The sequence below is a fragment of the Dermacentor silvarum genome, chromosome 1 (assembly GCF_013339745.2).
Source record: "Dermacentor silvarum isolate Dsil-2018 chromosome 1, BIME_Dsil_1.4, whole genome shotgun sequence".
Taxonomy (NCBI): domain Eukaryota; kingdom Metazoa; phylum Arthropoda; class Arachnida; order Ixodida; family Ixodidae; genus Dermacentor; species Dermacentor silvarum.
In genome coordinates this window covers 318,076,695-318,093,661 of record NC_051154.1, presented here as the reverse complement: position 1 = coordinate 318,093,661, position 16,967 = coordinate 318,076,695, and the positions used below count along the sequence as shown (strand labels likewise).

The following is a 16,967-nucleotide window of genomic DNA, read 5'->3' as shown; positions in this document are numbered from 1 at the left end:
CCACCATAGCCTGGATTTGATCCCGCAACCTCGCGCTTGGTAGTCGTCCATGATTGCATCGAAAGCGGCTGCGGTTTCGTCCACAGCGGTTGCCGTAAACAGTAGTTTTGCTTTGATTCAGTGCAAAGCTGTCGAAGATGAAGCACACCGGCTACATTGTGATGGACGGACGATTTGTTGGAGACGAGCTCACGGGCGACAAAATAATCGGGGTGTGCGCGTGGTAGTGAAAAGCGCCTTTCAGATGAAGACGTGCGCCGCGGCCTCGCTGCGAGTGCTATATACAATTAAACCTGGATATAACAAAATTGACAAATTCCCGAAAAACTTCGTTATAAAGAGGATTTTGTTATATGCAGGTTCGGCACGAAAATTCGAAAAAGAAACGCTTACCATAATTACTCGATTCTAACGCGCCCTCGATTGTAACGCGCACCCATTTTCATCGAAGTGCTCATCCTTTGAATGTCATACCAGGTACTGGATGCGTGGACGTATATCATTTCGCACAAGCGAGAGGCTTCAGAAACGAACAGCGAGCGTCACGATGGTGTCGTAGCGTCATATAGTATTACAGTAGAACTCCGCTGTTACGTTCCCAGATGCTGCGTTTTCCCGTCTGTTACGTCGTTTTCGGCCGGTCCCGGCACAGCTCCCATAGAACCCAATGCATTGGTAATCCCGCTGTTGTGTCGCAAGTGTGGGATCGTTCCAGCATCATACGTTGCGAAGTGCCACCCCGCGCCGACCCGAGCGGCCATTTTGACTTTTCATGTCGCTTTGCTTGGTGGCTTAACGATGGCACTGGCCGCCCAAAGTGCAGGGGGTCACAACTATGATGTATTTTCGGGTTCCCGCAGCAAAAGGATGGCCCTTGAGATCCGTATTTGCTATCTAAAGATGGTGTCTGACGCGTTGTGTCCCCTAAATTGGTTTTGGCTCATAGATATTCCGAATAAAGTCCAAAGGCGATAACGCAGTCACCGCGTGGCGTATGCTGTATGTGCGAGTGAAAACGGGCCAGGGGAGCCAACGACCGCGGCTAAATCTTGCGCACGCATGAAAGAAAAGCAGGGAGGAAGCGCGCCTTCTTCCGTTGCGCACGAGGCACCGGCGAGGGAGCGAGGCGGGGGGGGGGGGGGGGGGGGGTAGCGGGCAGCGTTGTACTGTACACTGGCATCAACTGCGTACTGCGCGGCGTCGCGCGTCGCAGGCCATATCTTGAAAGCGACCTGCGTTGGGGCAGAGTCTAGGCAGTGTAGGTGCGTCAGCAGCTCGTAGCTTTGTGCGTGCTGTGTGTTCTCGGCGCTCAGTTTGCGTTGAAGCGATAGACAACAGCACGAAGGTCACTTCGCTTGCTTCTGCAGCAGCGCTTCCACACGCCGCCAGCGTTTGACAGCGCGTCTCCGCGCTCATCGAATGTGATGTGTCACAGCGTCTGCCAGCGCGTCGGCAACATCAACTGGAAAAGGAAAGTGCCGGCTCGGCGGGCTAGGCCAGCTGCAGCAAGCGGCAGGATCAGGTTTGAATAAAGGGAGGGGAAAGGTCAAGCCCGCGGCGGCAAGATCGCCGGGTTGAGGGATGCAGGCCCGCGTCGCACACGTGCGCTCGCTTCGCATTCCGTCGAAGCGGAGAAGGTGCTTCTGGTTGCTGCTCGCGCAAAAATGACAAAATTTGGCGTGAAATCACTAGGTTGCCACTGGGGAAAATTCGTTATTTTGAGAGGGTCTCCCACTGCCACTTCGTTACGGTAGAGGTTTCAAATCGATGTGCTTCTATGGAGTAATGGCGGGGTATAGAAAAACTTTGTTATATCCAGGAATTCGTTATATGGAGGTTCGTTATAAGCAGGTGTAACTGTAATCAGTCATGAGATGACGTGAATTACAGCTTCTGCACTGGTCTTGTGCAAAATAGGAACATGATTTGCTGATTCATTCAGTAAATAAAAGCGTGTTGACGTAGTAAGCATTTGTTTATTGTTTTCTTTAGACCCTCGATAATTCGACATTCGGTTAATTCGGACATTTCTTTTTGGTCCCGTGAAATCCGAATTAACAAGGTTTTACTGTACTCAAAGTAGAGTCAACACTTATTCTAAGTCCTCTTGTGTTGAAATGTTATAATTAAGTGTCCCCATGCAATAAGCACTGAAAACTGTCATTCTTTCTCAACATGTCTTGGTTGCAATGCTGTCTTGTCTTGGCTCATAACTGCCCCAAGTTTGGACCACGTGTGTTGCACGTCACAGTCCAAGTAGCCAGCCAAACACCACTGTTGGCCCCAAACATGTTGCAAGTTAAGCCTAGCCTCTCTATTGGGGGGGTTCCTTGGCATTTCATGGAGCGTAGCAAAGTTCCTTGGGACGAACATGCTCAAGAACCCCTGCACTATGGCTTAAGCAATCAACAAATAGATTTGACTACATACAGGTTGCATCAAGATTTGCCGCAATTACATCTTAAATGTTAGTGCCTTTCAAGTGTGTACATATTAATGAGCTTTTAGTTACCTTGTTTTGCTTGATTCTCTTTCGTAGCTAACTGATTCTGATACTTCTTTTCATAGATTTGCATTGCAGCTTGTTTTCTGCACACCTCTCTCTCTCTGTCAAGTAGCATGTATGACACTCCATGACACCAATGCTGTTTTTTTAGTTTCTTTTTTTGACAACCAATTTGACTACTACTGTTGCAAATTGCTTGCACATGACAAACTGTCAAGTAGGTGCAGCTTAACGCCACTATTCTTACCAGGTCAATGACGCAATCCTTCCCGTAGCGACTGCGCCACTCAGCAGCCACCGTAGACACATGCACGACAGCTTCAGGATCATCAGCATTCACATGAAAGATGGGTGCATTGACCACACGAGCAACATCCGTGCAGTAGGGAGACGAACGTGCCACTCGGGGATCAGTGGTGAAGCCAATCTGCATAATAATACCATTTGTTACGTTGCTCTAATGGTTCCCTGAAAACTGACAGCTGAGACTGTTTAACGACTGCTTATAACGAGCCGCGGCAGCCCTCGAGCGGCGAGCGAGCGCTCAAAATACCCCTACTTGGTGCGAACGCCATTTCTCTACCGCTCCACCGAGCGCCGCCATTTTGGTGTTGTTTTGTTCGTGCATTCTTGCGCTTTTTTTCCCCGCCACCCGCGGCGGCGGGGGCAGCACGGGAGAGGCGTAAATCGCTCATGATTGGAGGGCTCGCGAAAGCTTTCAAGTTTCCCGCGGCTGAGAGGCGAAGCTGTGATTGGGCGAAGCGCGCGCTCCTCAAGAACGCGGGGGAGCCCGCCACTCCCATTGGCTGCTGAGCGCGATGACGTAGTGGTCTCCTGCATAATACTCCGGCCGTCGTCTGCTTCGGCTCCTCCATCGCCGGTGACCTTTGTGTGTTGCGCTCGCTATCGTCTATCTTTGCAGCCGTTCGCATATTTTCGAAGTTTCTACCGTCTTTATGAGACCGTTGTTGCGTTTGGCCTGCCGATTGTTATGCGGTCGGTCACGATGCGCCCGATTAAACTCGAGACGCTACATGCGTTCGGTGCAAGGAAGCGTTCTATGGAGCTCGTCCGCATGGCGAAGCTCGCCGCCCGCCCGCGCGCCGACGATGACCGCACCGACGGTTCCTATGGGGCAGCTTCTGCTTCATATACGCGAGAGTGGTTGTGTCGACGCTTCTAGCAACGTGATTCCTGTTCCACCGGCGCGAGAATTTGTCGTGACGAGCGCGCCTGGTGTCTCGTGCTAATCGACAGCTGTACAGTGCCCTAGGCCGGTATTTTGTAGCGATGCCTTTCCGATGCTAATGCCTTTTTGCGCTTGGTCAGTAATCAGAGCGACGGTCCGCTAACGTTATCAACGGGATCAGCCGACCGTGAGCGGTAGATGATAAGACTAGCATTGAATAAAGCGTAACACATCGCTACAAAATACTGGCCCTAGATAACAACAGCTTCCACATACCCTCTTTCATCTGCCTTGGACAGTGCGATTGCGTCGTCCACTGTGCAATTATTGCAAACACATTTCCGACATGTGAGGAGAAAGAGGCGGCGGATAAAAAGTGCGCTGCTGTGCAACGAGGACTTGGCGCTATGCCGGCGACGGAGCGGAAATTTAGATAATTTAGAGCAATGGAGCGCGATCCTGAAGCTGCCACCGCTACAAGTGAAGGCGAAAAATTTTGAAGAAGGCCAAGAAGCAATCTCAAGAGAAGGTGGAAAGGCGACAAAGGAAGAGAGTGCCTAAGGACATCTCCAGTTACGCTGCTGGGTCATTTTAGACCAATATATGTGCTCTAAACTTTCAAAGCTCATTTTCTCAAAATGACTTTTTTGGCTGGTGAGGCTGCTTGTTCCCGCCATATCTCTGTAACTGCTCATCAGATTTCCAGAAGGTTTTTTTTATTGTGTATCTGAATAAATTTCTGAGGGCAAGACAAGCCCATTTTTTTAATATATTGTGTCTGTGATTTGTGATATTTAATCAAAATTTGATTGATAAAATTTTAATCACCAACACTAAATTCGGTGGTCTGCTAAAAGTTTTCAGCGAGGAAATTTAAAAAAAGGGCTCTGTCTTGCCCTGAGGTAGCCATCTGGGAATCATCATAGTGAATTTCACAGTTGCAGCACCTTTTGAAAATTCTCCAGGCCTGGAACAAGAAAACCATATGCACCATTCTGACATAATGCTATAACTTTAGCACTAGTGAACATAACTGCATGAAATTTTGTAGTTCTACTAATGCTTTAGCTACGAGTCTATCCTGAAAATTTCATTAAGATATCTCAATAAACAAAAGAGTTGGTATCTGAGGGTAGCCTCCCCCCTTAACACAAAGTCTGATTGTTACATCTGTTTAGAGGCCCTCTAAATATGCCCCAACACCATGATGACATCGAGTAATAGTCTGCAGCTGCCATTTTTTCAATGACAGTTCATGCAATATATGAGCAGCCAAGCAGGATTGGTTGACTGATTATTTCTGTGCCCCAAAGCTGCAGAATGAGGAAAGAGCAAGTGGCCAGCACAGCTTGAAGCAATTCCACCTACCCAAGTGCCAACACTAGTTTTCGTAGTCCACGGGGGATGGAAGGGGAGGTATTCTGTAAGAGTCCACCTAGTGGACATGTTCATTTTGTCTGATGTTAAGTTCTGATTGGCTGGACTAGGGTGCGCTTCAACAGGAGCCAGGTGCCACAGCCGTTCAGCACTTCAGCAGCAGACGAAACGGACATGTCCACTAGGTGGACTATTACAGAATACCTCCCCAATACTGCCACTATGCTTTTGTACCGAAATTTCCAGTTTGGCTACACGACACAGGGCATAGAGACAATGGCACAACAGGATGTGGGTCATGGGTGCAAGTCAAGTCAGCTACTGGCAAAGTCATTCTGACTGCACTTCCCCCTATATTCACATACCGTATAAACTCGTGTAAGGGCCGCACCCGTGTAAGGGGGCCCGCACTACCAACTTGGCAGTTTAAATTTGGAAAACAAAAAAAAATCTGCATCAGAGAAGCAATCGCATTTGGTGCCCCGATGCCACACGTGCCCATCGGCGAATTTGCACGCGCTAAGCACTTCCACATGCCCCTACTAGATAGAGCTAAGCATTGACCTCTGATGCACTGGTAGATTCGAGGTTCCGGGATGTGCAGTAGTCGCCGGCTACACCGGCGCCATTTTGACCAAAGGGTTCGGTTCGTGCTGCACCTCGTCAAAATTATGAAAGAAAAGTGCGGCCCTTGCACGAGTCTATATGGTAAACCCGGTTTTATCGAGTCCGAGAGCAGTGCCATTGTGCCAAGCTCGAGAATTCGCATTTCGATGCGAGCACCATTGGTTGTGGTGCTGGCCATACATGATGGTGAGACAGACCCAGCAATCAGGGCTGGGATAATGTAACAATTCTACACTAGCTCTATTGCTTTTTGTGTTTTGTCAGTGGTCCGAGACAAACACTACCTTCACCATCACCAGGATAAGCCAGTTGTAAGCAGCAAATGAATGAATGAATTGTGGGGTTTTACGTGCCCAAACCAAAATTTTATTTTGAGGCACGTCGTAGTGGGGGGAAGTCCAGATTAATTTTGACCACCAGGGCATCTTTAACGTGCCCCCAAAGCGCGAAACATGGGCGATCTTGCATTTCGTCCCCATCGAAATGCAGCCACCGTGGCCTGGATTTGATCCCGTGACCTCGTGCTGAGCAGCAACACCATAGCCGCTAAGCCACCGAGGCGGGCCCGGTTTAAGCTGTGGATGATAAAAAAATAGAATCAATCAAAAGGAATTGCTACATTACACCGGCCCATCACATGCTTCTAATGCCACTGGTCTCGATCAATGCAAAGCATCAGGTTGTGCAAAAGCACATAGATTATTACACCAAACTGGAAGTGCTACCATCCAATGCTTTTAGAGGAAGGATGAATGTTTTAGCAAATTCAAGGAGCTATACTGCCTTCCTAATGTAACCGCACTGTCACTAGTGCACAGCACCAGTGCCTCTCGTGAGCTTATTCTCATGCATGAGCATTCAGCTGCCTTGCCTGGTTGTTGACGACTATGTGGATGGTGCCATGGGTGGAGTAGTCGGGCAGGTCACTCAAGTGGAAGGTTTCGTAGACCACTCCCTGGCCAGCAAAGGCTGCATCTCCATGTAAAAGGATGCTCATCACCTGGACAAGAACCAAGGGGCACGTATTAACCATCAACAAGCGAAACCAATCATCATGGACGAAAGCTGGCCTACACTACCTCAAGGTCAAACTTGTTGCTTGCTAAGCAAGCAAGCCATGCAAAGTGCCATTCTTAAAATCCATGTATTTGAATGCCACTAAGGAAGAAATTGTAATAAAATGGCTGTATTACAACCGTTAATTTATTATTCCATAATGAAAGTAGAAAGATAAAAATCAGAACAATGATGATGTCATGTTTGAAAATTGTTCTTAGCACTTATGTTGGGAAGGAGGCAACACTTCATAATAAAACTGTATTGTTGCAAAGACAGTCTGGCAAGTCACAGTTTAAGCTAACTGAAATACATGCACATACACAGTATAGACCACTTATAACGTAACCGCTTATAGTGCAGGACCGGATATAGTGCGGTCTTTTCAGACTCCCGTTATTTTTCCCATAGCACTCCATGTATACACGTATCGCTAATAGTGCAGTTGCAGGAAACAAAATACCGGTTACAGCGCGGCTGCCTGGGAGTACGGAAGTCAGCGGAGACTGCGAATGCTCCCCTCAAATGGACGCCCCAAGGAGTGCTCGAGGAAGAAAGAGACGAAGTGGAGGAGAAGGACACGTGGTGCGAACGAACAGCCAGTGAGGCTGAAACCAGAATCTTGAGTGCGAGTGTTGAAATATCACAAAGCGAGGGCCACGAAACTACCAGTGCCGGCCAACGCTCGCTTCACAATAACGGCAGTAAACGAAACTTCAGGGAGCGAGCGGCGCCGGCACAGCACGGCGAAGGGCACACGCGAAGACTGTGGAATGTGAGGGAGGAGGGCGGCAGGGAAGCGGATTTTGCCTCGGCAACTCCGCCGCTTCGGTGGCTCCCCTCGCCCTGCCTCGTACCTCCCTCACTTTCGACTGTCACCGTGCGCGCCCGCCGCCGTGCAGGCGTTGCCGCTTCAGCCGGCCCAGCGCCAGCTCCCCGAAGTTTCGTTTTCTGCCGTTATCGGGAAGCGGACGTTTGCCGGCGTGGGACAGCGCCGCTGCTTCCCTCTGCGCCATAGCCGCAGCGTGCAAGGTGAACGCGTGACTAGAAAGTAGAGAAAGCATAAAGGAGAAAGAAGGGTTCACGGCCATTTTCTACGCGTGGCTACGGTAAGCGTGGCTGAGACGTCGGCACGTACGCGCATGTTCCGGCGCGACGCAGAATCGGCGACCTTGCCATTTGAGAGAGGGTGAAATTTCCGCCGCATTTCTTTTTTGTTCTTTTTTTGTTTTGTTCGCGCGCGACATTGAGGGGTCTCTCCTAAGCTTTTATTTACTCTATGGCGGCGCCACCGCGTGATTTGGTTCGAATTAACGAGATTCGTCTGTAAATTGAATGCAAACGTTCTAGCCGCATTCCTCAACAGTCGCATACACGTGGCGGCTCGGTGCACATGTTTTGTATATGTGCGGGCCTTGAAAATTGTTGCTTTGGTTATAGTGCGGTACCACTTATAGTGCGGATATTCGCGACTCCGGCGACTTACGTTATAAGCGGTCTACACTGTAGTACACCCGTGAGCAAAAGTATACAGACCAGGGATTGCACGAAAAAGCCGATTTTTTTCAGCCTGCAAACCGCCTTTTTCACGGCCGGACAGCGCATGCGCCCTGCCCTGGCGGATTAGTTGCGAAACGTTTTGGAATGATGGGCCGTGCGGTCCCATCTCGGGGAAACGTCCCCCGAAAAAAAAAAAAGCGCTCGGACGCGCGCTACTGACAACTCGTGCCGTGTACCGCGTGGAAACTCCACTGGTAGCTCGACGTCAGTGCAGTACTGAAAGTGTGCGTAGCGTAAGACTGGCTTTGGTACTGCGACGGGCTTTCTCGTCGACGGCACCGATAAAATCACCGTACCTATACCATCGTTCGACCGAAACCCGCGCGATAGGCCGTCGAACCGATAACGCGATAGCCGCAACGCCTTCGTTGGTATATATAAATAATCGCGCTCAAAGTGAGTCAAAACATGCCTACGAAGTTGAAAGGTTGAAATGCGCAAGGCTTCGACCCTCTCAAGCCGTGCACATGAAGTTTGAGCCAATGTTGATTTCAGCGAAGCTTAGGCCTGGCTCCGTCGAGTTCGTGCACCCTCTACTGGCGGACCTGTACTGAAAAGTAAGCAAGTTAGGACGAAGGAAACTGCTTTTATAGTTCAGTTCTGGCCTTAGCGATTTGAAATAAACCACTCTTCGCTTTGCACGGCGCGTACACAATAATCTGCAAGTGGCGACACAGCGCTGTGCCCAACGGCTGTGCCAACATCTGTAGGTCACTGTTCCCGTAGGCTGCCGCTCGTATTCGCAACGTAGATGGGTCGGTTTGTACGTGTTGGTATGCTCACGCATTTCTTAATTCCTGAGATGTACCGTTTATCTCTGCGTCAAACGCGAAACAAGAGACGGTACATTCGGTACAGCAGCATAAACAGCCGCCTCGCTCGGTTATATACCAACGGTGTCAGCGATGGTATCCGCGTTTTTGCGGGAGAACAACACGGCCTTTAAATGAGCGCTTATGTGAGCACATTTTTCTCTAATAATGCTTTATGACACGCGCAAACTAAGTATGATGAAGTTAAAGAAAAGCGAGAATCAGTATAATAAATTAACAGCCCGATATTTGTAACTGGATCACAGTCGCCGTTGAGTAACTCAGGCGCTCATACTGACTCGTCTCACTATGGTAAAACGCGGCTCATATGAGCAGGTATGTGTGCTTTATTCGACGTTTTGACTTTTTTTTCATATCAGCGATGCACCTTTTCCCTATTTTTGACGCTAGCAATGATCTGTGGCTGTATATGTCGATGTAAACAAGTGCACCGCTTTGCTAAATCCGACGCGGAAGGCTGCGCGCTTGAAAACTTCCTATTTATGCAAAATGTCTAAAGAATGTGCAAAAAGAATTAAAAGAAAAGCGAGGTGCAAGTGCAGGAGTCGGCGACAACAAACTCCAAAGCAGCCGCGCCGGCAGAGGGTACTCAGCGTACCTTTATAGACCACACTATAAACAAAACAGCGCTATCACGCCTGCTCACCCTATATATATAGTTGGTGAGTGCTACATGGCTTCCAGGAACGACATGCTGTCCCGCAGAAGCCAGTAATAATTATTCGCGGTCCACGAAATCCACAACCGATACGCACTCAACAAGGGTGCAGGTTCACAAATCAACCGGCGAAAGCCCCGGCACCCTACCAAAACGTTTCCGGTAGCATGCGGCAGAGGGCAGCACAGGAAAATGAAAAAGGCGGAATGAAACTTGAAATTAAGGACTGCAGTATAAACTTGGCATTGCAAACTTTCCAGTGTACTCGTCAATTTCAGTTTATCCGTGTTAATTACGAAAAAATTCAGTTTTTTCGGCGACCCTGAGGTCCGTATACTTCTGCTCACAGGTGTACATATAGAAGTTCTTGTCCAGCAGCTAATACAGTTACACCTCGATATAATGAACTTCAATGTAACAAAATTCTCAATTTAAAAAAAGTTACAGAAGTATTTATCTTTTATAATTTCTTGTTCATAGAACACCATGTATTTTGCACTTTAATATAAGAAAGTGTGTTTAAACATGATTTCAATATAAGTTCACGAAATTTCACTGCCACAGCGAAGGAATAATGAGGCAATAAATGGAAACTGCCACGGATACAGGTGGTCACATGGTTGAATTATATAAAGCTGCTTGTGAATGCAGCTGTCAAATTGCATGCCAAGCAAGAGAACAGCAGTCGGAGTAGAGCTGCGTAGCAGCAAGGTCCTCTCACCGTCATATTCCGTGTAAAGTCCAAGCGCGATAAGATCCTATCGTGCCCAGCGCTCCGTATGCTGTGGATGCGAGGGAAACCGTGCGATGGTGAGCCGAGAGGGAAGGTGGCTTGATGCGTGCCACCTTTCCACGCAAGCGGGGGGGGGGGGGGGGGGGTGTGCTAGCGGGTGAGGGGGGGGGCACATGTGATAGTGCCTTTCCCCTCCTCTAGCTTGGCCGTGGCAGCACATGGCTTTCTGTGCAGCTGAGTGCATATGCGGCCCCTGCACCCTTATCTTGGAAGTTACATGTGATGGGTGCAAAAGCTGGGCGATCCAAGATGGCCGTGGCTTCTTGTGCACTGTCTGCCCATGCAATTAGTGCTGGAAGTCATGTAACCTCGAGTTTCAGAGACACGATGCTAGAGGCCGACAGAATGTTCGCTCCCCTCTGCATGCACTCTGCATGATAGAGTTGTCCCACTACGGGGGACACTATCAACCACGGCGGCAGAGTGGATGCGAAAGCTTCACAGGCTTTGCTTCGTACCCACTGATGTAAAGATATCGTCAACATGGCATGAAACCGTATCTTTGGTTGCTGACTCTCAAATTCAATCAAACAACTTTTTTTCTGATTGAAATTTGTTGTTTCCAAATCGCGAAATAATTCGGAAAATATTACAGCCTTTTCTGCGTAGGAAAATTCGTCAGCGACTGCACTTATTTGCATAAAAGGTCGAATTTCAATAACACAAAATTTCGATGTAACGAAGTAAAGTGCCAATTTTACCAACTTATAACCTCGATATAACAAAGTTGTACTTGCAGCGCAAAACTTTGTTAAATTGTGAATTTCGTTAATTCGAGGTTTTCAAGCTTCAGCCGTAAAAATAATTTCACAAATTCCCAGAACATTCCTGGAGGATCTTGTCAGTAAGCGCTTATAAGGAAATCACAAGGTTGGGCCATAATGTCACGGTTATGGATGCCAGCGTGTGTGGTGCAGATCGTGCCGAGAGTAATGCATCAGCGTGGGTCATGATGTTCCGAGATTGTTGCGTCGCGCGGCACCGTAAATCCGAGAAGCCATGGCCGACCGTCTTTAGTGCCCGCAGCCATCATCAGATCGCGCCCACAAATTAGAAACAAAAGTGTAAAAAGATGCTTATATTCGTCCCAAGAAAAACAAATTTCACAGTTTCGCCAGGAAGATTGATGGCGATAGCAAAGCAACAACTACAAGAAGTTGGGTTCGTAGATTTATCGGTGTCACATGCGCTCAGGCAAACAGGAACCGATCTCATTGGTGGTCACATACACTCTTTACAGTGTTAATGCTCTTAACACTGTGTCTCGGAAGCTTAAGATTATGCAACCGCCAACACTAGATGTGTGGGAACACAATGCACATCAAGGCACCAACCGCATTGTACTTGCCGCAGATTACCTCCAAGACACATGGCCCATGTATGGACTGCCACGGCAAGGGTAGAGGAGGGGACGCCCTCCTTGCCCCTCCCCCCTAGCAAGTGCTTGATCACGCTACTGCGCATTCACCCCCTCCCCACCTCCTTGCGCTGAAGCTCTCGTGTTTCTCCGAGCACTGCGAGCTGCTGTGCACTCCACGGTCCTCCACAAGTTATTTAAAAATGCGAAAAATGCGACAGCGCTGCCTCCTGCATACCAAATCTTGGTGGGAGCATGCTTCGAGTTTTTGCCACTCAACCTATTTCATGCAGAAGGATGCATGCAAATAACTTCGGCCTTGGCTGACATTTTTATGCTTTTCTTGCTTGACTTACGAGCCCTACAGGCTCCAAGTACATGCTTGAAATGGCCAAAAACTTCATTAAATCGAAACCGTATTACGAAATTACTTCGTTAAATAGCGAAAAAAAAAACAGTTTTCATGGAACTAGAATCAGGAAATGAAAATACCGCATTTGCACGAACATAAAGCGAGTTTTTCCCCCAAAATTATCGCGTTCAAAACACGCCTTGCGCTATATTTCGGTCTGTGACCCGAATATAACGAGAGTTCTTTTCCCCCCGTCTTTTTCTTTAAAAAGTTTCGTCCTTAGAACGTGCCTCGCACTATTTTTGAGTTCGTGACGCGATATAGCGAGTTTCTTTCCGATCTGCGCTTTAAACTGCGATGATCGCGCGCAGGAAGGCCCCCTGGCACTGACGTCCGTGGGCATCGCAGTCGACGCACAAGTAGCTAGAGCACGCAGCAGCCATCGCATTGTGCCGCGGCGGAAATACGAAACCATGGATGAAAACTATCCAGAACTTCACTCTTCGTTGTGCTTTCATCGTGCTTACACGCTTACACTTCAGCGCAAGTCATTTAGCCACTGCAATGAAAGGGAGAACTCAGTATACCGCCTCATTTAGGAAACAGCCGATTCTGTTTTACGAAGATGGAGGAAATTCAAGTGCAGCATCTCAAACTGAGCGAATCAACCATTCAAGGCTGAAGGAAGTACCGTGATCCCATCTTTCAAGCGGCACCTACTCGCAAAGCATTCTGTGGACCCAAGAATGGCCGTTACCCAACAATCGAGAAGAACTGGCAGAATTCGTCAGCGAACATTGTGGCCAGTTTCTGCCTGTGCACGCTGAACACGCACAGCGCAGAGCAAGAGAGCTTGCATGGGGCCGGCATGCCTCGCGACACACTTGAGGTCAGTCGCTCCTGGGTGCAGATGTTAATGCGTCGCGCCGAATTCTCGCTTCGACGAAGGGCTTCGATCTGCCAAAAGCTCCCGACCGAGTACGAGGAAAAACTACTGGAGTTTCAATGCTATGTTAAGATGTGTAAGGATTGCAGCTACCCCATAGGCCAGATAGGAAATGTGGAGGAGACGCCAATCTTTTTGAACATTGCGGCCGGCTACGTTGTTGATAAACATGGTACCAAGGAGGTAGGTGTTTGCTTAATGCTGGCATGCACGGCAGACGGGTTGCCTCACTTCACATTATAATCGTAATATATTTTTTCTTTTTTCGTAGAGACCGAAAGTACCCCCCTCGCATTACTATATTCGTGGTCACGTTATTTACGTGCAAATACTGTAGTTTGTTACATCACAAATTTCGTTAAATTGAGGTTCGTTGTATCGAGGTTTGATTGTATTCAGGTCTACTTTTAAAATATTTTTATACAGTTGAACCCACTCATAACAATACTGGTTTTAACAATATATCGGTTATAGCAATAAGAAGCTTCTGCACCATCACCTTTTGTATGTTTTCTATGGTGAAATAACGCGCTTACTACAATGCCCCCAGGCTGCATTATCGGTTATAACGATGAAGTCTAGCGACTGGGTGTCCGTGCCGAAAGGTAATGGCATGCGAAATCCTTGAAAAGAAAAGAAAAAAAAAATTCGAGCCACTGCACGCCGCCGCACTGTTTTCCAGCCTGCTCTGCATCGCCAGCCTTGTGCGCCTCTCTCCTGTTGCTCTTCCAGCCCTCCGACAATGAATGAGCTGCACCCATAGCTCTACGCCACATCACCCTCCAAAACATGAATGGACAGCGCCAACTGCGCTGATAGCCTGATAGTGCTGTGCGCTGCTCCGACCTTGAGCGCTGGCCGGCTGGCCCCTCATTCCACGCAGTGCTGCCAACGGCCAAAGGCGTTTGGGCTCATCTTTGTTGGTTGCGTTGAAGTCGTTCCTGGCCACATGGTTTCTTGGCCTCGTTTGACTTGCCGCCGAAACAGAAGACGGCTGATCCGTCAACTGATCATCGGCAATGCACAACGTTGCCGGTGAAAAGAAAGCGCACTGCTACAGATTTGGAAACAAAGTACTTCTAACCGATGAGGCGATCGTCGCGAACGTGCTTGCATCGGATAGCGACGATGGCAGCGATGACGCGGTAGGGCAGGCTGCCTCAACATTGTCCTCACAGGAGGCACTGCCGATTATTCAGTCCCTCCAGGGCTTCATTATCGCGAGAGACCTTCGGCTGCACTATGTGGAGCGCCAGGATGCCTTGGAGAAGGCTGTCGGCAAGCTTCGCGCAAGGTAGTGAGAAGTATGTGGCGAGATGCTTGTGGCAATCTCGCCCCAGCATTTCTTCTCAACTTCTCAAGCTGAGGGGCTGCCACGGTGACCTTCTCGCATTTTAAAAATGCCCCTTTTGAGGCCACCAAAGCGATGCCTTGGCGGAGCTCACATGTCACTTGCCGCCTGTGACCCCTGCTTTGCAGTTGTTATGGCAGTGCCATTCTTGAACGCCAACAGCCACGGCTTGTTAGACCCAATCGGAGTGTTGGAGAAGCAAAGTTGGAACATTTAAACGAGTCCACACAGTCAACAGCCGGATGGGAAGGTGGCGGGGAGGGGCACTGGACTTCTCACCAATACAGTTTTTAAAATTTTTTTGCAGGCGCCCCGGTTATGACAATTAACGGTTATTACGAAGTAATTTTCGTGGCACTTGAATATTGTTATAAGTGGTTTCAACTGTATTACCACTGAGTCCCGATTCACATTACATACTGGGAACAAAAACGGTTCCAGCACCGGATCTAAAAGGTAGGGCTCTCACAATAGTGCTTTCGCAGAAAGAAGTAGGTTTAACTTTGCCACGCCCCTATGCACATGCACTCTGCATTCATTCTTATAAGCTCATTTGTTCCTCAGTCACCTCCATGAAGAAAAGTGAACAAATATGTAAGTTGCTGGACAGCACAGTCAAAATTTGGATTCAGAATGAGAGCAGATGCGCGTTCATAATGCAAAACCCAAAAGTAATATGTGCATCTCAGCCCAAGTGCATGCTTTCCCACAATGCCCTTTTCCAGCCAACTCCTGGACACGCAGCTGCGAACTTGCTGCCCAGGTGCTCTGACCAATATGTCGGCCTGCCTTCCACAACTGCATAAAAAATTCCCAACTTTTATATTTTTTTATTGTAAACATAATTCCTAATATGTTGATGTTGGAGGTCTTTTTGGCCAAACAGCAAAAAAATCTAAATCCTAGCCATAAGCAAAAAACATGACAAAATTCAAAGGTACAATGTAGAAAACTACCGCAAAATTCCGAGCAAGCGCCCCCCCTCGAGCAAGTCGAAATTATCGGCCAAGTTAGGGGGGGGGGGGGGGGGCGCTATCCAAGAACAGCACCAAAATTCAAGATGGCCACGACAAAACTTTCCCGCAAAAAAAAAAAAGGCCCAGTGGGAATAGCATTAAATTTTATTGAACATGCACTTTATTAAGGGGGGACGCGGGGATCAGATCGCGAAAATCACGAGAAAAATCGGTTTTTGGAAACCCCGCATTTCGGTATCTGCAACGCCTAATCTACCCTGTATCAAAATGATTTGGCTGGAAACGCACTAAAAGTGCCCGAAAAAAATTAATTTGTCAGTGCGCAGGGCGAAAAAACAGCTTTAAATCGCGCAAAATCACCGCAGTTCACGGAGCCATATCTCGTGTTTCCCGCCACCGAGCGCCGCCATCTTGGTATCTTTCGAAAGCTCAAAGTTTCGCCGTTCCGCTTCTCAATTCGTCGGTCTTCGCCATCTTGTAACAAACGTACAAACACAAAAGAATCGCGGGTCTGCTTGAGGTAGTCACACGGGCCCTCCGATGAAAGCGGGCCTGCGATTGGCTGCCGTGCTGAATGGCGTCTTCCCATTGGTTACTGCTGCGGCAGCAGGCAAGATGGCTACCGCAGTTGTTCGCTTCGCAAACCATGCCGGCGTCTTCACTTGACACGCAGAATTCAGATTTCTGAGAGCGCCCAGTTTAGTTAAGGAGCGTCGCTTGTTGGAGAAGAAAGTTTGGACGAAGCAAGTCTTCGGAATACGGAAGCGCAAGCCTCCTACGGCGAGAAAAATACGGCGATTAGCGGAGGAGCACCCGACTGAACGTGCCGCGCTACCTTGCACCGTGGATTACGTGCCGCGCTATCTTGCACCGTGTGACTCAAGCAGCGAAACCGACAATCGCCCTGTGCCATCGGTACCGATAACGCAGTCGACGAAAGACGCGCCAACGGAAGCTCCCGCGCCTCGGCGTACGGCCGCGCGAACCAGCCGAGATCGTATCGACGCAGGTCGAAGGTCACCATCGCTGGCGAAGACGGTGTACTTAGTTTGATGCATCGTGCGACATGAACACGCCGCCTCTGAGCGAGCCCCAACCGTCGACGAGCTACAGTGTTTAGTTTGATGCATCGTGCGACATGAACACGCCGCCTCTGAGCGAGCCCCAACCGTCGACGAGCTACAGTGTAATAACCGGAAATTCACCGGACAAATAGTCGCCTGAACGGCGCACCATTCAGACGCGCCTCGAGCCGCGTTTCGCGTCAGCGGTGACGGCAGAATCGCGAGCATGCAGCGTGCGCGACTCCCCTTCGCGCGATGTCCGCAACTGAACGGAAGTTCAATTTGATGTACTAGCCAGCCTATTAAATTTTCAAAGCCCAC

The 16,967-nt window shown here is 48.9% G+C and overlaps 2 protein-coding genes across 5 annotated transcripts in view; one reads left to right on the top strand and one right to left on the bottom strand.

Moving 5' to 3' along the window:
- Window positions 1-16,967, top strand: part of LOC119437313 (2-oxoglutarate dehydrogenase complex component E1) — a 565,962-nt gene that overhangs the window by 228,544 nt on the left and 320,451 nt on the right. The gene's annotated exons all lie outside the window — the stretch shown is intronic.
- LOC119442658 (2-oxoglutarate dehydrogenase-like, mitochondrial) overlaps window positions 1-16,967 on the bottom strand; it is a 77,540-nt gene that overhangs the window by 36,763 nt on the left and 23,810 nt on the right. Inside the window, exons 5-6 of the mRNA XM_037707622.2 lie at window positions 6,571-6,699; window positions 2,754-2,933 (exon numbers count right to left, since the gene is read on the bottom strand). Of these exons, the coding sequence (XP_037563550.2) occupies window positions 2,754-2,933; window positions 6,571-6,699 (309 nt within the window). The remainder of the gene's footprint in view (window positions 1-2,753; window positions 2,934-6,570; window positions 6,700-16,967) is intronic.